Source organism: Marmota monax, unplaced genomic scaffold (assembly GCF_021218885.2).
Source record: "Marmota monax isolate L192 unplaced genomic scaffold, Marmota_monax_Labrador192_F-V1.1 WCK01_AAM20220418_F8-fsc00231, whole genome shotgun sequence".
Lineage (NCBI taxonomy): Eukaryota > Metazoa > Chordata > Mammalia > Rodentia > Sciuridae > Marmota > Marmota monax.
This window is the reverse complement of record NW_026693458.1, coordinates 601,376-626,354: the sequence shown is the minus strand read 5'-3', so window position 1 is coordinate 626,354 and position 24,979 is coordinate 601,376. Positions and strand designations below refer to the sequence as shown.

At 43.5% G+C, this 24,979-nt stretch overlaps 1 protein-coding gene across 2 annotated transcripts in view; it reads left to right on the top strand.

Moving 5' to 3' along the window:
* The window catches only part of Fam120a (family with sequence similarity 120 member A), a 103,864-nt gene that overhangs the window by 30,251 nt on the left and 48,634 nt on the right, over nt 1–24,979 (top strand). For both annotated transcript variants that reach the window (XM_046457712.2, XM_046457713.2), the window contains exons 4-6: nt 8,680–8,808; nt 9,588–9,684; nt 24,798–24,895. In XM_046457712.2, the coding sequence (XP_046313668.1) occupies nt 8,680–8,808; nt 9,588–9,684; nt 24,798–24,895 (324 nt within the window). The remainder of the gene's footprint in view (nt 1–8,679; nt 8,809–9,587; nt 9,685–24,797; nt 24,896–24,979) is intronic.

Genomic DNA, 24,979 nt, shown 5'->3' with positions numbered 1-24,979 from the left:
TGTTTAATGTTTTGAAGAACCACCATTCTGTTTTCCACAGCAGCTGCACAGTTTACCTTCCCTCCAGCAATGGGTGAAGGTTCTGCTTTCTCAACATCCGTGCCAACACTTGCTATTGTCTGCTGTTTTATTTTAGCCACCTGCTGAGTTCAGTGAGATTTCTCATTTTGGTTTTGATGTGTATTTCTCTGATGACAGTCATGTTGAGCTATTGTGTTTAGTGGTCACTTCTGTTTGGATAATGCCTATTCAGATTCTTTGCCTACTTTTAAAGAGAGTTATTTGTCTTTTTATTATTGAGTTGTAAGAATTTTTAATACATTCCAGATGCAAGTCTTTTATCAAATATATGATTTGCAAATATTTTCTCTCCTCCCATGGTTTTATTTTCTTGCTGGTGTCCTCTGATAGCTCTCAGACCCGAGCTCTCTCAGCATACACTTACACTGCTTGTGGGTCTATCACTCACTTGTCCTCACTTTGTCATTCCCTGCTCCCCTGGCCCTTTAAACAGTGCTTGAGGGCCCCTGTCCTCTGGATCGAATTGCTCGTGGTCCTCGGGTACTCCACTGTAGCACTGTCCTTAGAGCCAACAGCTGGTTCTTGTCTTCACCTGGAAGGACGCTCTTGGTATCCTAAACCTGAATCTCCTTCCTTTCTCTTCGGCCTCCATTGCTGGCAGAGGTGACACTTGGTGCTGGCTTTCTAGAGCCTCAGTGGCCTCCTGGTGGAGCATCTTAAACCGGCTACACCACGTGGCCTGTCTTACCTGCCTGCCCGGAGTCTCCACCCGCGCGAGTGCCAGTCTGTGCCCTCTGCTCGTAGAGAAGCTCACTCGAGCAGGTGGATGCCACTGTGAAGATGAAAGAAGGGTCCAAGTGGATGAAGAGATGAACTGTGTTCAGGGGTCAGGTGACTCTGGTGTGAAGATGTCCCTTCTTCCCAATCATATCCCAGTAGGAGTTTCTATAGACACTGAAAACATGCTGATTTTAAAATTCATGTGGAATGTCAAAGGACAGGGATAGCAGCACTTTTCAAAAGGAAGAACAAATTTGGATGGCTTAATACTACCAAATTTCACTCTGAGGCTACCATAATAATTCTGGCTGGTCGTATAGATCAGGGTACCAGATTAGAGTCCAGAAGTAGACCCAGGTATAAATGGTCAGTTATTTTCATCAGAAGTTCTAAGGTAACTAAGTGGGGAAAGAATCATTTTTACAACAAATGGATATCTATATGCAAAAATAAAAAGAATGCAGAAATTAACTATAGGAAAATGTAACAAAATCTTTATGACTTTGAGTCACACAAAGATTTCTTAGTTAAAAATGAAAAGCAATGGAGGGGAAGTTAGGGGGCATGGGGTTATTGACAGTGGTGGAATGTGATGATCACTATTATCCAAAGTATAGGAACAAAGACACGAATTGGTGTGAATATACTGTGTATACAACCAGAGATATGAAAAATTGTGCTCCAATTACACAATTTCCTATTACAATTGTGTAATTTCCTATTACACAAAAAATGTGTAATAGGAATTGTAATCATTCTGCTGTCATATATAAATTTAAAAAAAAGTGAAAAGCAAACAACAGAGAAACTATTTGCAGAATAGAATGTCTCTGAAAAAAGTACTTATATCCAAAATATAAGAAGAATGATACAATGAGAAGTCAACTCAATAACAGATGGGCATAAACTTTGAGCAGGCATTTTAGAAAATGTTCAATAATTACAGAAAGAAATACTTCATATAGCTGAGGGAATGCAAATTAAAGCCACCATGAGCTATCACAACTAACAACCAGTGGACTGAGTGAAAGAGACTATTAATGCAGACGTTATGGAGGACCTGAGCAAGTGCAGATTTCTCCGTGCTGTGGAGTGGAGAACTCGAGGAAAGGCCAGTTGGAAAAGGGCTTGGCGGTTGTTTATAAGGTTAGACATACCCTTGCCATATATCCAGCAGTCTCACTCCTCAGTATTTACCCTGAAGAATCGAAAGACCATGTTTACACAGAGACTTGTGTCTGAATGTTCATAGCATCTTTATTCATTATAACCAGATTCTGGAGTTAGCCTGAGCATCTGTGAATGATCTTGAAATATGCATGAATTTCAGGAGCATTATTTTCAATGAAAAGTCAAACCCAAAGGAAATCTATATGACTGCCTTTATATAAAATTCTAGCAAAGACAGAACTACAGTGATAGAAAGCAGAGCAGAGGTTGCCTAGGACTGGAGTTGAAAGGGGTTTAAAAGTTGGCTGGGATTGTGGCTCAGCGGTAGAGCGCCCGCCTCGCTCGTGCAAGACCCTGGGTTCGATCCTCAGCACCACATAAAAATAAATGAATAAAATAAAGGTATTGTGTCCAATTACAACTAAATTTTTAAAAATTAAAATAAACAAATAAATAAAATAAATTTAAAGTTTCCAAAAGCAAAATAAAATACCAAATACCAAGAAAATGTAAAAGAACTTAGGAGGACCTAATTAGTTTCAAGAGAGTTGATATGGAACTATAATCTGATTTAAGCAAAACAAGCACATGTTTTACATTTTGCACACTTATTTTTAATTTTGCTTCTTTCAGTATTTGGATTTCTAACATCAAGTTAATATTTTCTAAATATATTTGTAAAGAAAATGTTCTTTGTTCACCATGAATTAATAGGCCGTAGAGTTCAGCATAGTGTAACTAAATGCATTCATCTTCCCCTATTCCAGTGTCAGTTTTAGACCACAATTTAAAATGTACTTTATAAACATATAAATGAATTTCTAACTCGTTTATGCCCCTGGGGAAAACTGACTTGTAATGTTGTTATCATCCTCCACTTACTTCTTCCCCCCACTCAGTGTACACACACTCTTACGTGGGCAACTAAACAGGTTTTACCACTTCACAGGCTCACAGTTAGTCGCTTTAGTGTCCTGAACATCCAAGGATTTCAAATTTCTACCAGTATAAAGAAAAAAGACTCAGGGGGCTAAACTCCATATATCCTGTCTGAGGAGAAATGCTGAGGAAGAAGATTATTTAATAAGTAAGACTTGATGACTTCCTGAGCCGCAGGTGCTGACATCAGATTACTCATACACCCTCATTTCCAGGGGAGTTCACTGGCTCTTACATTCTTCCCTGGGTGGGGGAACTAACTTATTGTGTTAAGGAACTCGTGTGTATACATGTGTTCATCTGAGTCTTGTGGCCAGCCTGATTCAGAAGTTCTTTTTCCTTAAAAATGCAATGTGGCAAGATCAGCCCTTGGACACCAAAGTGCTCAGGGTTAAGTGTGCATCAGGAGGAAAGCAGTCATCTTCACAGTAGTGAGAAAGTGGGACCATGGGAGGGAAGGGAAGGGCCCTGTGATCCCGGTGCGCCCCAGTCTGCGGAGTAGGGAAAGCCTGGCCACTGGGAAGCACCAGAGAGCAGGAAGGACCAGAGATGGCCAGCGCTGCAGCCTTTTGTTCCGGCCCCAGGTGGTTGTTTGTCCTGCTGCCTTTTGTGCTCCTAGTGCTTGCCCTCCTGTGTCAGGGCCCGGGAGCCAGGGCCAGGGAGCAGGCAGCCGGGCTCGCAGGAGAGGGAGGGAGCCTGGGCTGTGGCAGCCGAACCTTAGAGGCAGCGAGAAGATGTGCAAAATAAATAAATGATATTTGATGCAATGTGGATATAAGAGTGGTCCCTCTTCCCCTGATGAAGGACACTGAATGGTAGACAGGTTCAGTTTCTTGTGAGTGCATAATTATGAGGTGTTCTACATAGAAGAACACTGACATTAACAGTTGTTTAAAGGAAAAAAGAACCAAAATGAAGAAAAATGTTGAATGAGAATCTCTGTTCTTTAAAAAGGGAAAGTGTGACCCAGTGTAAAACTAAAATACCAGTTAATTTGGAAAATGCTCATTTTCTTTGTCTTGTAAAACAGACAAGGTGAGGTGTTAAGGCTATTTAGAATTGAAACATCATCAATACAAAAATGGAACGTGGTACAGTGATTTGGCCTCCTGAAGAAGTAAATGTCTGCCTAAAACAAAATGTCCATCCTGATGTATCCAAATACTGTATCTGGAAACCAACCCCCTCCCAGTCTTTCTGGGGGGCAGCTTCCCTGTAAGCCACGTGAGCAGTGGAAGCAGATTCCTGAGATTGGACCTGTGTGGGGAGGACCCTCATATCTCTGGAGAGGGACCTGCCATCTTGCCCTTGTGCAGAAGTCTTGTATTTCCATCATGTGAAAGTCAAGACCCCTTCAAGTTATTCTTTCTAATGGTAAATTTAGAAAGCTTTTAAGAGTTTTTAATCAACAATATTACAATAAAAAGCATAATGGATTTAAATGGGCTCCTCTGAGTCCTGTGGTATGATAGGCTTGATTTAAAAGCTGGACTATGATATGGTGACATAATTTAAATGAATTCACAGCTGTAGGAAAATGTTTTATTTTAAAAATATAACCAAGAATGAGACTGCAGAATCGCAAGGAGTGAACTGCTTGGAAGCAGTGAATAAGTACATAAATGCTTCTTCAGCAGGCTCTTCTAATACTTTGCCTTCAGGAACCTGACGGGTTGCTTTCTGTGGGTCTCAGCTGTTACAGTGTACTGTGCCCAGCTTCCCTTAACATGGCTCTTGAAAGGCTAAAACAATTAACTGAGTTTAGCAGCTGTAAAGAATCAAAGATCTCAAGGGGTCGTCAGCAAATGACTGCAGAGAGGCTTCCTCAAGTCCCCTTGGGTGTGGTTCCATTGCTAAGTTGCAGTCTTGTGCTCACCACCACCCTGAGGGTCCATCCCTCTCCTCCATCAGTGAGAACACCTGCAGCTTTTTGCAGAGGTGTTCCTGGGCATGTCCAGCTGCTTGTGGATGGGTTTGAAACCTCATGCTGTATGGCCTCAGCACAAGTGCCCTCTCAGGGCCAATCCCATGACTGTGGCCAGCCAGTGTCCACACCACCACCCAGCCCCAGGGCTTTAGAGTCCAAGAAGGTCTTTGTTGTGTTGTTTTTTAAAATCCAAAGTAAAGGTTGTCCAGAGTGGTCAAAGGACAGCTTATCTGGGTGACACAGGGACATCTATTGGATTATCAACCATGACCTATCACAGAGCCAGCAGCAGGTTGCTGGGTAAGGTCTAATGGTGCCAGTATTTATAAGCACTTTCCGAATTGTTCTCATTTGTCAATGATGTGTAAAAATCATAGTACAAAGCTTTAGGTCTGGAAATTTGGAAAGAGATGATGCCAAAAGTGAAATCTCTCACAGAAGAATATTTTTGCACAGAGACGATGATCATTTCCATGCATATGGTGCCTATTTATTATTTAATTTTCTTGCCTGAAAGCAAAGGGTTGGGTTAAATATTTTGGAGGTCTTTTCTAGCCCTAAATTTTTTTCTTTCTGACAAAGCAAATAACAGTGAAATTGCCATGAAGTGCCATGAAAAAAGGCAATTGATCAGAAACATTTTTTGCTCCCCCTGCCCGCCACTACTGGGAATTGGACCCAGGGGCTCTGTACCACTAAGCTGCATCCCCAGGCATTTTAACTTTTTATTTTGAGACAGGGTCTCATAAAGTTGCTCAGGCTGGTCTGGAACTTGCTATCCTCCTTCCCCAGCCTCCCTAGTGGCTGCCATCACAAGCGTGTGCCATCACGCCTGGCAACATTTGTATTTTTAATGAAACAATTTACCTTCTATTCTAACAAACAGAAAGTACATTTGTTTCCAACTTTGGATCTGTTGCAATTTATTTGATTTTTTTTTCCCCAAATGTTAACTTTTTGAGCTAAAAATTTAAAACAAAAGCTGAATAAAGGAAAGGAGGAAATGGAACTAATATTTGTAGCCTGCCACTATATGGCAAACACTTCTGTTACTTGGTTTGAGCGTGGATTTTGTTTTTATGAGCAGACAAGGGCATAGTAACCCTCCTGTGTGGTGACTGCTGATGTTGAGTCACTTGCTATTTGGGAAGATTTTGAATAAACAGGTCTTGATATCCCGCCCCCCCCCATTTATTTTGATGGGTAACCATCATCTACATGGTATGTATACCTATATGCATACCTTTATTTCAGTGTGCTAGAGGATCCTGGCACCAAAATTAATTCCATGGTAAATCCTTTTGAAACTCATTGCACGTTTTGCCGTGGTAAAAACATCACGTAGCATGTACTGGAGGCAGTGTGCTTTTAGCTCTTGGGTACAGTAAAGCCCTGCTGGGTATCCCTATACTAGTGCATTTTTTCTGTCCACTGGCTGCCTTCCTTGAGGAAGGGTGGGGACTGTGGTGTGAACAGGCCCTTAGGCCTCAGAGCCCTCCTCTCATACAGTGTAGATCAGAGGCTTTATCCTGAGCTGGATTTAGAAGCCTAGATTGGGAGCCATCCAGGGGAAAGGTGGGTCTGGCTATAGAACGGTCATGGAGGATGGGATGGAGTGTGGCTGTGCAGTTAGCATGTCATAAAGAGGAGTGTTTGCAGCATGAGCTAAGCTAGTGTCATCTAGCCACTCAGAAAAGTTTAGAGGACACTTTATATGATCTGGCTGGGCCCTATGGCACCTCCCTGTAATCCCAGTGACTTGGGGGGCTAAGATGGGAGGATCGGAACAAGTTTGGGGTCAGCCTCAGCAACTTAGCAAGACCATGAGCAACTTAGTGAGACCCTGCCTCAAAAAATAAAAAGGCCTGGGGATATAGCTCAGTAGCAGAGCACCCCTGGGTTATATATCTATATAGATAGGATCTGTTCACTTCAAGGGTCTTTGAGCAGCAGTGTTGTGGGGGGTGTGGCAAGACTGCACATGGGAATAAAAGCAGCACATTCCGTTGTTTCCTTTTGAAGCAGAATGGTGTCTCACAGAGCTGCCCAGGTGCTTGAGGCATGTAAGTAGGTTTGTACTCCCTCCTGACGGGGGGATGAAGGGGTCCATAGTTTGGACATTTTTATATCTAGTAACTTCTTTTCTTGGTGAGAACTGTCATGTTTTTGTTTTGTGTGTGAAATCATCTAAAATGACCAGCATTTACTGTGTGTTTCAGGGAAAGGGAGTTGTCACTGGCTTGTAAAGTTGAGGGATTTGAGTAGTTAGCTGGTCACATGCACACAGAGAACAAGGCTGAGGCCTGGCCACCAGGGATCCTCCACAGATGTGCCACCCCTCCAGGTGGCATGCTCACTGTGAGCAGAGTGCCCAGTGTCTCCTAGCAGGAGCAGGAGAGGAACATAGGGCGGGGCAGCTCAAGGCTCTCGTTCTGACCCTGCTCTCCCTGTGGTCATGGCAGCCTTCTCACTTGCCTATGGGATTGTTGAAACATCCCTTAGAAGTTGGGGCACGGACAGGCCGACCTAGGACCTAGTGTTTACCACATGTCTGCTGTGAGTATGAGTGTGACAGTAGCTTTTCACATTCTGCAGAGAACTCTTGAGTTTCTAGGAAGGTGTGGTGCTTTGGAGGCCCTTATTATTCCATTTTCCTCCTCTGGATGCTAGTAATCTAAAGGAAGGGAATGTGCTGCCTTAGGAGGTGAGGAGCAGCTACTCAACCATGCAGAAAACATGTTTTAATGAAAGAATCTTTTTTTTTTTTTTAAATGTAGTCTTGTGCCTCTGAAAGTTTGCATGATAATAACTTCAAAGTATTAATATATATGTCTGCCAGAGATTTCTTTCATTTTCTTTGCTTAGTTGAATTTTTCTAATCCTATTTCCCCCCCCCGTCCCTCATGTCAACATAATTATCTCAGCATTAGAGGCTGGAAGTCCAAAATGGGTCTCCCTGGGCTGAAGTCAGAGTATCAGCAGGCTGTGTTCCCTTTGGCAGCTTCAGGGAGAATGTTCCCTTGTCTTTGCCACCTTCAGCTGCTGCCTGCATTCATGGGCCTGTGGCCCCCTCCTCTGTCGTCAAAGCCCAACCCTGTGATTAGGCCTCTCCATGTAGTACTGAACAGTATTCTTATTTTAAGGCCAGGTGACTAGTAATCTTAGTTCTATCTTGCCACCCAGCGCAGCATATTCACAGGCTCTGGAGAGCGGGATGTGGTTGGTGTTTGGAGACTGTCGTTCTGCTGACCCCAGAGCTTTTATCAGATGTCTTTGCCTTTTTAAAAAATCTGTTAACTTTTTCTGATGCCAGCTCTTGGATAATGAGATGTTCCTACACTGTATTTCATGTTCTGTCATTCTTCAATCAGACATGCCCTTCATCAGGCAGTGGTACCATTGTTCCATAGTTCAGAACTAAATTTGGCCTTTTACTGTGGGTCCAGCACTTGGTGATTGCCTTTATTCTTGTAGTTTTGCAGGGAGTCCTAAGTTAGTGCTGCGGATGGCTCCAGGGCCTCTCTCATGAGTTGCTTTGCACTTAGCATCCGGGGGGCACAGTTCCTATCATCAGACTTTGCAAGCTAACTAAAGGTTGTCAGTGCTCTTTTAATCTAACAGAGTTTTAGCAGCTGAGTTGTATTTCATCAACTGAAAGAAAAGTCCAGGTCTTGAGCTTCAGAGCATGGGAGACTTATGGAAGCTGTAGGGCTGAGATGGATGATAGGAGTCCCCAGGGGAACCTAGAAGGCAGCACCATATTGGAATTTCTGGACCCTGCATCCTGATGTGCCCTGCTCTGTGTCCCATGCCCACTGCTGACATGTGCATTTGCTTCTCAGGTCCGGGCCCACCAGCTGGTCTTGCCACCCTGCGATGTAGTGATCAAAGCTGTTGCTGACTATGTCCGCAACATTCAAGACACCTCTGACCTGGATGCCATAGCTAAAGATGTTTTCCAGCATTCACAGGTAAAAAAAGCAAGACTCAGGGTGGGCCTTTGCATGGTGGTGTGGCTGGTTTGGGAAGGGGACTCAGGAGGTGCGAGCTGACTGTGTATGTCTGGCTGGGCCATACACACCATTCTGAAGGAGCCCGTGGCTAAGGGGCCAGGCTCCCACCAGATGGTCTCAGTCAGTTCCAAACTATAAGGGTTTCAAGTAGTTGATGGCTGAATCTGCTGCTCCGAGTTCTCTGTTTTAAAAAGACGTGTATTCCAGAGTGGGCAGAAGATCAACTGAATGAAATTGGTCAGATGGTATTGTGAATTCCCGATTTGTCTGTATCTTTTAGGGGATAGTCAGGGATTTTCTTCTTTGGAAAGTAAGGCATGTGAACAAGTCAGTGTTAGTGGAATAGGTAAGGTTTGGGGGACTTGTCTCTGTCTAGACATATTCCTGATCAGTGTGCTGCAGTCTGTTCCACCAGCTGCAGGTGGCAGGTCGGGTCTCTTGGCAGGACCAGTGGCTGCAGAATTGAAGTCAAAGAAGTAAGTCATAGAGCCAGGGCCCAACTCTGCCACAAGCTCACAGTTCTGCTTTTCTAACTGCATTGCTTTAAAATAATTAATTTTTGATTTGATTTTTTTCAGTAGTAACCTCTTGATTTTTTTTCCCTAAAGGTTTTAATATCATTCTAAATTCTTATCTAACTTGAAAGGCTACAGATTATTATACATGTGCTGAATTATAAAAGTATGTTCATACACATGACTAGTGGCATAACTAAGGTTTTCCTACATCTGTTTCAGTCTAGAACAGATGACAAAGTTATTCGATTTAAGAGAGCAATTGGATATTACTCAGCGACTAGTAAGCCTATGTCATTTCATCCATCACATTACTTAGGTAAGTAAATAAGGCCTCTCTGTATCATATTGACCTTGCAATAATGCAGAGGTTTGCCAACTTCACCAATCAAGTCTTGTTCTTTGGAAGGGTGAATTTCTGCATTTATGCCCATAAGTGTAGCTGAACTTGCTAGTAATCCCCGAGGATATTGAGGAGCAAGAGCAAACTTAACAGACTTCTTAGAGAAAAGCGGAGGCCATTGAATCACAGGCTAGAGATCTTGGTGTCTCTGACTCTTTGGACACAAGAGAGCCTCTTGGTCTGTAAATGACTTCATAAGTACAGTGGATTTGTAGTTATTTTTTTCATTTCTCAAAAAGACCAGAAAGATCAAAAAGATCATATTTGAAATTGGGGACCCAAAATAATTGTAAGCCTGAAGTCTGCTTGCATATGATGTCTCACAAGAAGCTGTTGGGCAATGAGCCATGAGCATGCTCCTCTTTTCTAAATCAAATCTGCCTTATAACGGTCCAGAGTGGTAAAGTTTGTGCAGTAGTGCCCCAAGTCTGTTGGAGTCGTGTCATTTACTTCATGTCAGCTGTTAATAATAGAAGGCATGTTCAAGAGATTGTTGTAGGAATTAGACTTTTTGTTGGTTCCTGAAGTTTAATTCCAAGGTTGAAAATGTCCCTAAGAGCTGCCTCTGACTGTAGGAGCTTTTCTCCACGGACTCCGTTCAGTGCTGCCTGTGTGCTGGACACTGGGGACATAGCTCAGCGACATGAAGGCTTGGGCTGACTGCACAGATGGGGATGAAGAAGGTGTGGGGCCAGAGAGCCAGGGCTGCCTGGCTGTCTTTGGCGACACAGGTAGCAATAGCCTTCTGATGGGATACCTGTTTCATTCTTGTTCCCTGCAGTTCATTATCCTCATAGCAGCCAGAGTAGTGTTTAAAAATGTGAACCAGATCATGTGTACAATCTCCCCTGGCTTCCCACTGCTCTGGGAGTAGCCTCCAGCTCCTTACCCTGCTCACTGAGACCCCGGCGACTTCCCAGCCTTCTTTCTTGCCTTCAATGCACTGAGCTGGCTTTTGCCTGGGGCCTTTTCACTAGCTCTTGGGCCTGGAGGGCTCCCTTCCCTAACCTCCTGTGTTTGGGTCTGCCCAGGCTTGCTGGTTCCTCCTCTAAGGCCGCTAGGCTTCTCCGTTGCTGTACCCTGGTCAGCCACGCTGCTTCACCTCCTCCCAACCTGAGAACTTAGAGACCAGGGCCTGTCTTGTATCCCTGGTAGAGGAAGCCTTGACTGAATGAATAATTAATCCATTAACTGTTTTTAAATCAGCAGAATGAAAATAATATGGTATATTTGAGGATTATCCCTGGAGAAGGGGAGAGAGTATGCTTTTATGTCAGTATCATACCTTACACACAGAAGATGTTTAATAAGTGCTTGTTGGTACATCAGAGAGCATGAATTGAGCTCTAGAACCTGTACCTGAGTATTGGGCCCCACCACTTCCTGGCCTCAGGCTCCCTGTACTATTAGAATGGTGTCATTATCTGACTGTTAAAAAGAGTATATGTGAAGAACTTGTTCAATAGCAGATGCCATTATTGTTATTCTTGTAAACCTAAAAAGGCCCCAAGAGATTGAATATTAAAGTGAAGGAAGCCTGGACACGCTTACGGAGGTAGACTGGCATCCTCAAGTATCTCCATTGATATTCTGCTCCTATTGTGTATTAGTTTGTTCTTTTGCTACTATAACAAAATATCTAAAACTGGGTATCCATAAAGAAAAGAAGTTTATTTAACTCACAGTTCTGGAAATTCAAAGTCCTGTCATTGACATCACTTCAGCTCTTGAGGACCTTATAGCAGGTGGGACCACAAAGGCAGGAGTGTTTGCTGGAGTGAGAGGTCAAATCACAAAGCATGCCGCCAGAGATAGACTAAGGTTCCACTGTCTATACTGGGAGTAGCAACCCTGGTGGCCTGACTAACGACCTCCCACTAAAGTTCTCTCTCTTGAAAGTTCCATCACTTCCCACACCACCAAACTGAGGACCAAATTCCAGCACACGAACCTTTGGGAGTCAAATTACATGCAAACCATAGCATATGGTACAATCTCTGTGGCAATTGTAGATTAAGCAGTTGTTACAGTTTACTTGGGAGTAGAACTCTTATTCAGAAGGGGAAAAATAGGAAAGTAACTATGGAGAAACACAGTATAGTCACTCTGCTTATCTACAGGTTCTGCAAATTCAATCAATTGGGTCAAAAGTATTTGGGGGGAAAAATTACCTGTACTGAATATACACAGAGCTTTTTCTTATTATTATTCCCTAAGTAGCACAGAACAAAAGCTATTTATGTGCATTTACCTTGTATTAGGTTCTGTAAGTCATCTAAAGATGATTTAAAGTATACTGGAGGAAGTGTGTAGGTTATATGCAAATTCTATTCCATTTTATATACGGGACTTGGAAAATGTGTGGTTTGGATATCTTTGGGGAACCAGTCCCCTGGATACAGAGGGACACCTGTACACCTAACATTTAGGATTGATCTGAGTTAATGATAACCAGTTTGAAGATGTTTTTTATAAGTGAGGTGAGTTTTAAAACTTAATTTAAAAATATGTAATATTTAACTGGTGGCACATGCTGTAGTCCCACCGTCTTGGGAGGCCGAGGCAGGAAGTTTGCAAGGGACCAGTCCACGTAACTTAGTGAGACCTTGTCTCAAAATAAAAAGAGTTTGGGGTGATGCTCAGTGGCCAGGAGAACTTCTGGGTTCAATCTCCAATACCACAAATAATGATAAATGTTCTACCAAGTGCTTTCATTTTCTTAATTAATCATTAAATGACTTGGTAAGTTGTTTCATAGATTTGACTCTGAATTCAGTTTCATTTTCTCTTTAACCACACAGTTATTCATGAAGGACAGGGGTGTATTGGTAAAGAATTTGAGATTTAGAGTGGTATTTTCAGGCAGGCTGGTACAGGTGATAGCTCCCTGTATATCCCCTGTATAAAGCCTTTCATTGTGATGCCGGCTGTTGCAGAAATCAGAATTGCATGCCTGTGGGCCAGCCAACAGGTGCAGACACAGCACAACATCGGGGCAGGGAGTGGGGCGGTGTGGAACTCAGGGTGTCTGCTGTGTGGCTGGAGGTGAGGCTACAGAGAAATGAGGTGAGCCTGGGAAGGCAGGTTTATCCCAAGCTGCATAGACACAATCTGAAACCTGCAAACATGGATTTTTAGTTTTTTTCTGATCAGTCTAGAGACACAGCAGCGTGGAGAGAGCACTTGCTGGTTTTAGTTCCTTCCCGGTGTGTCCTCCCAGTGAAAACAACAGGACAAGGAGAAGCGGTCTCTACTTCCCTGGGGAGCTGCTTTCTTGGCATCCCAAGTGAGATGAGAGGGGGGTGTTTTTTATAAGTGACAGGCAGTGGTTAGTGGTTCTTGGTGAGCGTGCCTATAACGGAGCAGATGTCGTCATGCCATTCTGTAGGAAATTACTGTGAATTTTGAACAGCCAATGTGAGGGCATAATTTTCATGTTTGTTGGAACCTGTCTTCATTGATGATTTTAGAAACTACAATGTGTGGACAATTTTTTAAACCTTTTTAACAAAATCATGCTAGCAGTTTAGATATCTGTGGGGCATAAAATGGTGTGCATTGGCTCTAGCCAGAGGCTTATAAACCTGGCTGGAATTTTAGATTCTCCCTCGAACTGCTATATCAGGAATTCAGTTGGGACTCAGGTGTCTGTCTGTAATGTTCAGCTTCTTGTCCCTATAATGAGCATGGAGTCTAGTTAGGAAGAAAAGACGTGTATTTAGCCCACAGTTTGGTAGGTGCAAGGGTGTGGTGCTGCAGAGACTCATTTCTGGGGACGGCCTTCTCAGCTGCATCATGTGATGGCAGATGGCTGTGTGGGAGCGTGTGTGGGAGCAGGTGATCACATCCAGATACAGGAAGCCAGCGAGCTGGGTGGGGCCAGGCCAGGCTTTTATAACCAGCCTCTGGAGATCACCACCAAGAGGGTCATGCGAGAACCACCTGCATCCTTTCCAAGGTCAGTGACCTCAGTGGACCAAAGCTTTCCCTCCAGGCCCCACCTGTTAAAGGTCCACACCACCCTAACACCATCACCCTGGGAACCCAGGCTTCTAATACATCAGGTTTTGCAGGGACATCTAGCATCGAAACCATAGCATTGTATTTAAAGAAACAAATTTCCTTGGCCTGGCTGTCCATCCTGGCATTTGGAAACCACCACTCAGCCTCCGTTTCCTCCTTTTTAACCTGTGGGCCTTTTGCAGTGTTGAAAAGAAAACTCAGGCTGGGTGCGGTGATGCACTCCTGTTGGGGAGGCTGAGGCAAGGGGATCATGAGTTCAAAGCCAGCCTCAGCAAAAGTGAGACCCTGTCTCTAAATAAAATACAAAACAGGACTGGGGATGTGGCTCAATGGTTGAGTGCCCCTGGGTTCAACCCCACCCCCACCCCCACTGATTTCCCAACAGTTACTGAGGGTCTAAGGAAGGACATAGGCATGCACTACGCACCTTGCCCTGCCCCTTGCCCTGCCCCGGCAGTGCTGTCAGGAACAGCCTAGGTACGTGTGGCTTGTTTTGTGTGGTGCTGGGGATAGACTCCCAGGCCTTGTGCAGGCCAGGCAAGTGCTTTACCATTCAGCTACGGCTAGGGGGTATTTTTTAAATTTAATGAATGTATTTTTTTATTATTATTACTATTTATTATTATCATCTACCTGCTATCTATCCTGTCTATCTTGCAGTGCTGGGGATTGAACTCAGAGCCCCATCCGTACTAAGCAAGTATTCCACCACTGAGCTGCCTCTCCTACCCTTTTTTTTTTTTTTTTGAGAATTTTTTTTTTTTTAATATTTATTTTTTATTTCTCGGCGGAAACAACATCTTTGTTTGTATGTGGTGCTGAGGATCGAACCCGGGCCGCACGCATGCCAGGCGAGCGCGCTACCGCTTGAGCCACATCCCCAGCCCCAAATATTTATTTATTTATTTATTTTTAAGTTTTCTGCAGGCACAACATCTTTGTTTGTATGTGGTGCTGAGGATCGAACCCGGGCCGCACGCATGCCAGGAGAGCGCGCTACCGCTTGAGCCACATCCCCAGCCCTCTCCTACCCTTTTTACCTGCCGCCTTTGAATTTGTGATTCTTCTGTAAGTAGCTGGGATTGTAAATGTGCACCACCATCCCTGGCTACAAATATGGGATGAGGGAAGAATGTATTTGTGTCTATACTGCCTTTATGACCTCCAGAAACAATCTACTCTTAGACTTTTAAGAATAAGTACACAGGTTGGGGTTGTAGCTCAGTGGTAGAGAGCGCTTGCCTAGCACGTGTAAAGCGCTGGGTTCTATCCTCAGCACCACATAAAATATAAACAAACAAATAAATAATGAAGTCATGTCCATCTACAACTAAAAAAAATTTAAAAATAACGAAGACGTCAACTTTTTTTTTTTTTTTTTAAAGTACAGGTAGAGCACTCACCTAGCATGTGCAAAGTGCTGGGTTCGATCCTCAGCACCACATGAAAATAAATAAATAAATAAAGGTATTGTATCCAACTACAACGAAGAAAGTATTTAAAAAATAAAAATAAAAAAAGTAGTACAGATGTGACGAGTACTTATTTTTTATGCATTTACTGTCATAAATAGTGTGCTGAGACCTGCGGCTCCAGGGTATGCTTGTGGTTGTCCTGTCAGAGCCTGGTCTGTGGTAGCTCCCAGTAAGTCACTCTGAATGTAAGCACAAATAAGACATATCACAGTTGAGTTCTCAAAAGATTTGTTTTCCTGGTTAAGCCAGAGCCTTCAAAATCACTGATAGAATTTTTAAAGTAACAAATAATAGGTATTAGGGACTCCCAGATTTGTGCATGTAGATTCTGTGCACATAGTTGAGTCCTCATGTACACTTTTAAGACTGCACAGGTGAAGCCCAAGCCCACCGAGGCTAAAGAAATGGCTACTGTACCTTAACTGGTGCTAAGAGCCACAGCCAAGTAATATGATGCATGGCATTTTTGGTTGAAAGGTGATGCCTGCAAGCCATTGAGATGATATGATTATGTTAAGATTTGCATTCATATGGATATTGGACTCCTGGGACTCCTGGAGAGTTCCCATTGGTTGGGGAAATGCGTTAGGAGGGAATTCCGGAGGAGGAACTTCCTGTTGATCCGGGAGAACGCAATCTTACTGGGAGCATACGGGGCATTGGCAGCAGTTTCAAAAAATAAAGTTTGTTCCTGCTTGAGTGGCTCGTGATTTTGTGCCCAGCCAGACTGTGGCAAACTGGCCTTCCTTATGAAGAGTAAATGAACTTCCAGTATCCACTTGCTAGAATGGCTCAAATACAAACACTTGCCAACACCAACCAAATATTGCTGGTACAAATGTAAAATAGTGCAGATGCTTTACAGGACAGTTGGATTTTTTTTTTTTTTTTAAACAATGAAACACACCTACTCTATGGTCCAGTGTGTTAGTCAGCTTGAGTTGCTGTGACCTACAACAGCTTGGAAGAGGAAGAGTTTGTTTTGTCCTTGGTGAGGCAGAAATCATAGCAGAGGAAAGCTGTTAAGCTCAGGGCAGCCGGGAAGCGCCTGGGATGACCACTTCCTCCAACCATGCCCCCACCTGCCTACAGTTACCACCCAGTAGTCCATCAGATGGACTGATCACTGATTAGGTATGGCTCTCATGACCTAAACATTTTATCTCCCACGTTAACACAGGAGCTTTTAGGGGACACCTCATATCCAAACAGTAACATCCAGCAAGCATGTCACTTGAGCATTTATCCAAAGAAGTTGAAAACTTATGTCCACACAAAAACCTGCACTTGGATGTTTATAACAGAACTTTATTTACAACTGCCCAAACTTGGAAGCAACCAAGTTGTGCTTAAGTAGGCAATGGATGAAGAAACTTGTTGATTGGTTTGTTTCATGCCAAGCACTGTTGTGGGTGTTGGCCAGTGTGGTTAACAGATGGTCATCATTATTGCTCTTGTGGACAAGTGTGCAGCTGGTGCAAAGTAATCCTAAGTGAAAACAGGAAAGTCAAGGAAGACCAACCTGATGGAGTCAATATAATTAAATTAGGGGTTAATTCTGATTGATTAATATTGTAAGTGAGGTTTATATATTTGGTAAGAGTTTAGGAAGGTGAAGATATGGAAAAAAGTATATCCCATGCAGAGAAAGTGCACTGGCAAAGAGCCTGGGGTGAGAATACATGGTGTAAGAAAAGGAAGAAGATCGTGCTTGGAGCACAGGAAGCAGGGAAGAATGGTTGGTAATGGGGAGAGCTGCAGTGCAGAGGCCACACACTGCCCTCCATTCTACTTAGGCTGACAAGAGCTCGCTGAAGGAATCCTAATTATGAAGATTTAAATAACCGTGTAATATCACACTGCAGTATATTTGTCAATAGAACTCCACTAATAGCTCGCTCTGATTGTGTTCCCCACCCTTGTACCCTAAACTTTATACTAGTCATTCTTTTTATCTATTTAGCATATCTGTATCCCTGGGTACCGAATAGGTTCACTTGTGTTATTAAATGAAATCATGTAACATGTATTCTCTGACTTACTGTTCTACTTCAGTACTCCTATTACTGTGTTTCTTTTCTTTCAGCATAGTTCTTTTTTTTTTTTTTTAATTCATTGTGTTATTATTTATGCATTTTACTGTGGATAGAGAATTGGTTGTTTCCCGCTGATGGCCATCGGAGACAGTGTCACTGTAAGCTTTCCTGCATGTGACTTGCTGTGCCCATGCACAGCACTCCGGGCAGACTTTCCTTTCCTGTTCATGTCTGCACTGTTGCCCAGCATGAGTGCATTTATTCTCCCAGAAGTGGGGTGCTCTCTAGTTAACTCCACATGTTTATTCATCTGGTGATTGTTGAATTATAGTCCAGGATGGTTGCAGTTTCATTTCCCTGATTATTAATGAGGTTGAGAATCTATAGCTGTGTTTATGGACGTGTAGTGTTACGTTATTGGAAATCGTGATCATCTTGATTGCCTGTGTTTCTGTTGGGTTGTTTTTCTTTTTGTGTTGATTCATAGAAATTCTTAATACAAGTTGGATACCAGTCCTTTGTCACTTTTATAGATTGCAAGTGTAACCTCCCAGGCTGTGGCTTGCATTTTACTTTCTTGATTGACACTAGATTCTTAGTTTTAAAATCAGAACCGTGCATTTTTTTTGTTTGCTCTGTTAATAATCCCTCTCCTAGCCAGCCCTGTGGCACATGCATATAATTCTCAGGAGGGTGAGGCAGGAGGATTGCAAGTTTGAGGAGAGCCTCAGAAACTCATGTCCTAAGCAATTTAGTGAGACCTTGTATCAAAAAAATAAAAAAAAATTTTAAAAAGGGGTGAACTGGGATGTAGCTCAGTGGTAAGGCACCTATAAAACAAAACATTAAGAATTCGTCTCTTGTATTTATAAATAAAGAGTCACCATGCCTGAGGTTTGCTCCAGTCATATGGTAGTGGGGGGAGGAAGCGCAGTCTGGCTGGGCATTCTGAAGGGGTGACAAGTGCCTAGGGCTCATTGTGCATCCCTTCACTCCTGCTTGTGCATTATTGTGCAGAAGAACGAAAAGATAGTGTAAAGGAGGGACGCCTGTCTAGTCCGAGGTCACAAACGTACTTTTTGTTTTTCTTCTAAACATTTTTATTTATGGATTTTTGCCTTAAACCTATCTGCACTGAATTTGGCTTATGGTATGAGCAGGATTCACATGGGTGACCTGCTGCCCCAGCCCCGCTCAGGAGTAGGCTGCCCCATGCTGTCCTCCTCAGAGTCTCTTCACAGGGGTCTGTTTCTGATCCTGTTGAATTTCTGGTTATCCTTATGTCCATGCTATACCATCCTGGCCCTTGTGATAATAGATATCTGATTGGGCAGATCTGCCCACTTAATACTTCTGCAAGACATGGGGACTATAAAGGCATTCCGCCTTTATTTTATTTTATGTATTTTTATTTGATGCTAAGGATCGAACCCAGTGCCTCCCACGTGGTAGGCAAGTGCTCTGCCACTGAGCTGCAACCCCAGTCCCTCGAGACTATTCTTGACTCTTCACTTTTGTATATATTTTGTGATCCTTGGGTAGGTTTTCATGGAGTTGAGCTGACTCCATAGATCAGTTTGGAGAGAATAAATTTTTTTATTGATTTAGCATATTGAATAAAATATTATATTTCTCTTGATTTGAATTGTCTTGAATGTCTTTAGTGAACTTTAATTTTCTTCATAAAGGTCAACCTTTATATATTGTTAGATACATTGCTAAGTATTTTATTTGGGGGTACTATTAGTTTATATCTTAAATTATATTCCAAACTGCTTGTGTATTGAATACAAACTGTTTTTACAGATTAATTTTATATTAAACAGCTTTGCTCAATTCTAAATAATTTTTATAATTGATTTGTAAATTTCTTTGGGTAGTTATGTTGTCTGTAGTTCAGTGTCTTCCTTTTCCTTCCTTCTGAACCAGCTATGACTTAGGACACAATATTTATAGACAGTAGTCATGGGTAATATTCTTATTTAGCTCTTGATCTTAAGGAGAAAGTTAAACATTTTGCTTGTGTAACATTTAGCATTATCTCCCCACATTTTCCAGACTAAGGAAATATCCTTGCTAAAAGTTGTAATCTGGGTACCAGTATGCTCAGGGGTTCATCCTGGTCACTTCAGTTGGCATGGGTTGGGGCAGGGAGTTCTTGCCATAAATGAGGCCAGTCTGGTGAGAGGTAGAGGGAAAGGTGACCTTTCATAGATTACAGGGAGACAGAATGAGCATGCATTGAACTTGAGTGTGGGAACTTAGTGGAAAAGATTGAGGGAGAGAGAGCTCCCAGATTTTTGGCATGCACAGTTCAGGTGATTGGTATCCATTGTGAGACAGGTACTGCTAAAGGAGAAGCCAACTTGGGACAGTTTTGGATGTGAGTTTTAATGTACCTTCTAAGATACGGGTGGAGATGGTAACACATAGTTGAATATGTGTGTCTATGCAGAGGAAGGAGTCCTGGGTGAGGCTTCAGTGGTTCATGGTGCTGGTGGGGCCGTGGCGGTGGTTAGAGGGTGAGGAGCACCTCAGACTGTAGTTTAGGCCAGGTGTAAGAACACGGGGGACCTAGGGAAGGGCGAACTGAAGAGTGGTGCAGCAGAGTGTCCTGAGAACAGCTTCAGGGCAGGGCAGGGTGAGACCACACACTGCTAGTTGTCACAGAATAGCCCCGGTCAGGCCTCACAGGGACACACCACTTCCAGACCTCATGCAGGGGAAAGGGGTTCCAGGAAAAAATATATCTCGTTTTTCTCCTCCTTTACCTCTGAAAGGTGTGGGAGGGGTGGGAAACACTGGGCCTCCTAGTCTGCCTCAGATCATTTTCATAAAGGTTGGGATTTTTAAATGAAGGGGAGACTTGAGCAAGTTTGAATTGCTAAGGTGACAAGGAACACATCTCGAGGAGGCTAGAGACACATGGTGGCTCTGGTATGTATATTCCATGGCAGGGAAGGAGGGGGCACCTGTTCCCTCCTAACACAGCCACCATAGGCCCGTCCAGTGTGCTCTGGAGCCTAGCTCGCACATCAGCATGGCAGATGAAGGGCAGAGTGTGGTGCAACGAGACTGCTCCTCTGGGCAGAAGAGAAAGGCAAGCACAGAGTGCGGCGGTGAAGTCGGGGCTCGTGAGGAGCCCAGGCCGTTCCGGATGCGCGCACACGTGCCAGGGTGCCCTCTGCCCTGGAGGCCTGTGTCGGCCCAGCTGTCAGCACTGCTCCCAGTTTGAGGAGTCTTGCGCTCCTGCTGACTGGAAATAGCCTTCCCTAGTTCAGTTTTTAACATTGTTCCCAGTTTTTTCAGGTGCCACACAGAATGTACCTGCTCACTTACTTAGGATTTGACTTTTCACTTCAGACTTCATGCACTCCTGTGTCAGTGGAGGTCCACAGAGTTGTGCGTGAATTATACAGACTGATAAATGTGCATAGTCAGTGGCAGCTACACAGTTCTTTTAAAATTAACTATTGCAACTTGACCTCCAAGCTGACCATCCTGGCCTTCGCCTTCTCCCTTGGTCTGGCTCATCCTCAGCTCTGGGCACTCACCTTGTCATTGTCTTGGTTTGGGCTTGACCTGCTTGGCTTTCTCAGCCAGGTGTCTCCTTGTAGCCACAGCCAGACTCTCCCTTCTCCTCCGATGTACTACAGGCCCCATCCCTGCCTTTCTGGAAAGTCTTCATCTGGAGCATAATGGGACAGATCACAGGAGAGTCTCCTCCCCATAACTTCGTGCCTTCATTTCTGTTGAATATTGATGTTCAGCAAAAATAGCCATTGAAAGATGTTTAAAATACTAGAAAATGTTTGCTTTTTTTTTTAACCAAACATTAAAAACTAGGGTTGGTGGTAGCCTGTATTGATTTATTAAACTTTCAATAAAATATAAAATATTCTATTGGAGGGTCAGCACTTGTCTTAAGTTGTAGAATTTTTTTTTAATTTACTTTGTTATTGTTTGTTTTGTTTAATGTAACATTAAGTTATTAGAAGAGTCTTTTTTTTTATTTTAATTTTTGTTTTTTGGGTACCAGGGATTGAACTTGGAGGCACTCGACCACTGAGCCACATCCTGAGCCCTATTTTGTATTTTATTAGAGATAGGGTCTCACTGAGTTGCTTAGTACCTCCCTGAATTGCTGAGGCTGGCTTTGAACATCCTCCTGCCTCCGCCTTCTGAGCCCCTGGTGATATAGGCGTGCGCCACCTGGAGTGTGGCTGCCTGCAGATCTAAGTAGAGGTTATAGTTTAACACTGTTCCTTTTTAAAATTATCTTTAACGGAGAGCAAAAGCTGGGCAGCTCTGTGTAGGTGTCATGAGTCATTGGAGGAGGTGGGCCCAGAGCCACACTTAGGTGTTGCAGGGAGCAAACTCAGCTGGCACCTGGAAGTCTGCTGTGGCTGCTGATTTTCTCTTGCATTCCTAAGGAAGTCCGTAGTATTTAACAAGTACTTTTAAAGTTATACAAATACTTTTAATATAGTAATTGAACATTCTTGCTGTGGTGTGTGTGTGTTGTTGTTGTTTTTTCCCTCTCTCTCTCCTGTCTTAGCCTGTCTTTGGTCTGCTTACTTTTCTAACAAACAAAGAATTGTCTCTCTAGCTCGTGTCAGTGATAGGCAGAGAGTGGTGGACCAGCAGTGTTGCCTGCGCTCAGCCCGGTGCCTTTTCTAAGAAAGACGCTCTTGTCCCGGAGAAGGGAGACACTGGTTCTGCTCAGCTGCACGTGGCATGGAGAACAAGAACCAATTTAGAAGAAGGCTGCAGGCTACAGAGGCAGGCCTTGGGAGATGAGGCATTTCTGCAGCTTTCAGGAAGATGTAGACAAATTAGTTCAATTATTATAGGACTATGTGATGTGAGAATAGTGACTCACCCTGTGGAGTCACAAAGGTTTGTTTGAGGTCATTAATTGCAATGTGATTTTAGGAAATATTTTTTCCCTTGGAAATCTTTGGTTTTATGCTATAATATTATTTGTTTATTTTAAGGAAAGTTTGTGCTTTGCAGGATGTTGCAGCATGTAGTGGCCAAAGAAGAATGAAACAAAAATGATCATCCTCACTTTAAAGTTGTTGCTACATATTGATGAGTCTAGCCTTTCATTTCTCTCATGTTAGGTATGGCTCTGCATGGTGGTACAAGCCACCAGTGACCTCAGGAGGCCAAGGTCAGCCTCGGCAACATAGCCAGACCCTAAGTAATTTAGTGAGACCCTGTCTCAAAATAAAAAGAGCTAGGGTTGGGGATATAGGTAGTTAGAGTGCTTGCCTTGCATGCACAAGGCCCTGGGTTCCATCTCCAGCACAATAAAAAATAAATAGATAGATAGATAGACAGACAGACAGGCAGGCAGGCACTGGGTTCAATCCCCAGCACCACAAAAAATAAGCACCACAAAAATAAATGAATAGACAAATAAATAAATAAAAGGGCTGCAGGTGTGACTCAATTGTGGAGCACCTCTGGGTTCTATCCTTAGTACTGCACACAAAAATTATTTGTTAGGTGTGGAAGATCAGCTATAAGAGATTGTATACTAGACCTTTTACAGGGTTGTAAATTACAATATTAGAGCTTGGCTGAATTCTTCAATGTTCTTTGGCCCAAATCTGACTGTGATAATCATAGCACATTTCACCTTATACTCAGAGGTGAAAATTAGTGGACTTGCTGCTTGATTAGGAACTTCTTGTGTGCAGATGATTGTGCACATGATGTGGCTTTGTGTGCATGGGTGTGAGTGTGCTCTATGGGCACACACACGCCAGCCTCACTGTTCCCTGCTATTTGTATTTGAATGCAAAGGTAGAAGCTGTGTCAAGATTCTCTTTGTGAAAGCCAAGATCAAAGGCCTGTGGCATTTCAGAACTTGAGCTTAGAGACAGGAACTCCAGCTAGGTACCAGCTAGGTAAGGTGTGTGAGGCTGGTGGGGCATCAGGGTGGAAGGAAGCGAGCAACAGTCTGCCCTTCTCTCCCGACCTCTGTGGGCTTAGCGCTCAGGAGGCCGCGGGTCCACAGGATCAGGACAGCGTGTCCAGGACAATGTTCACAGTCTCGGTTTCACCATGCTAGTATTAGAAAGCCTCTTAGCTTTGCACTAGAGTTCGATTGCAGAGAGTGAACCGTGCTTGGGGGATTTTCCTGTATTTTTTTTACGTGGCAGTAGGTCATGTGGTGCCGTGGGCCGTGCTCCTCTTGCCCAGTGCTGTTCACATCAGCCCTCCTGTTGCTTAAACATGGAAAATGGAACTCAGGGAGTTTGGTTTTATTCTATTTTTTAAGAAAGCAGAGGGGGTCACGGTCCAGCCATGAGGGCCCAGTTGGGGCCTGCTGTGTCTCTCCACAGGATTTGTTTCTCTGCGTCCCTAGTAGAGTGAGTCTCGGACCCTCCGGCTGGTGGTGGTCCCAGGCTCTGCAGGGCCCGTGACTCACGTTCCTCACGTGCTTACCTGGGTGGTCTTTCGAGGTGCACTGGGGCTGCCTTCTAGGCCTCAGCACAGTCCTGGTGCCACCTTAGGGAGCCTGAGCAGCAACTGGCATGAGGCACCATCCGCTCCCTGGTTTCCCTTTTGCCAGCGGATGTTGCCCTGAACTCCCGCCTCTCCTTGGACCCCATAGGTGGGGATGTTTCAGGCCTGTCTATCGCAGTTTTCTGCTGCTGTGTTTCAGCCATTCTTCCATGTGGTTTTCTATTCCCAGGTAGAATTCTGAAAATACAAGTTAGTATAAGATAAATGAATAGCAAATGCCACTGTGCATCAGAACACGTTTGCAAAATCTGGTTTTCATAGAAAACAAAATCCCCAATTACTGATCCTGGTATGCATGCTAAAATATATAAACTTACATTGGTTTTGCTTAACAATTAAAAATAACCCGAGGGCTGGAGTTGTACCTCAGTGGTAGAGCTCTTGATTGGCATGTGGGTTCAATCCTCAGCACCACATAAAAACAAATAAAAAAAATAAATGTACTGTGTTTATCTACAACTTGAAAAAAAAAAAAAAACCAAAAGTACAGGCAACTAGTACCACACATTTTTTATACTTAGAAACTTACGCTGGGGATATAGCTCAGTTGGTAGAGTGCTTGCCTTGCATGCACAAAGCCCTACATTCAAACCCCAGTGCAAATAAATAAATAAATAAGCCTTTCAGTTTAAAAAAAAAAAAAAAACTTGCTAGTTAGCTGCGAATTGAATTTGTTGTTAAGTGGTTGAGACAAAAAATTTCTCTTGCTCTCCGAGTGTAAGGGGAAGTGCTTGGTCCCTATGCTGCCTGCTGGGTTTCTGGTTCCAGTGAGATTGTGGATCAGGAGCTGCATGTTAAACCTTAGTTTATAAACAATTCTGAGAAGTGGGACCAGTGGTATCAACATCTGAGGCATGTTAGACACATGGGCCGTGGGCTGGCTCCAGGGATGTCCCAGGGAGATGGCATTCTGTTCACAGTTGTTTTATTATTTCTTCCTATATTGATGAAACAGCCAGACCAAATCCGTTTGGAATGCCTGGGATGGTGCCACCTTATGTTCCCCCTCAGATGCTCAACATTCCACAGACTTCTCTGCAAGCAAAGCCCGTGGTAAGGCATTCCCTGAGATGGATGGGGCAGCGGGCCTTGGGCATTTTGTTTTAATGAATACTAAAATGATTTCTTAAATTCTTG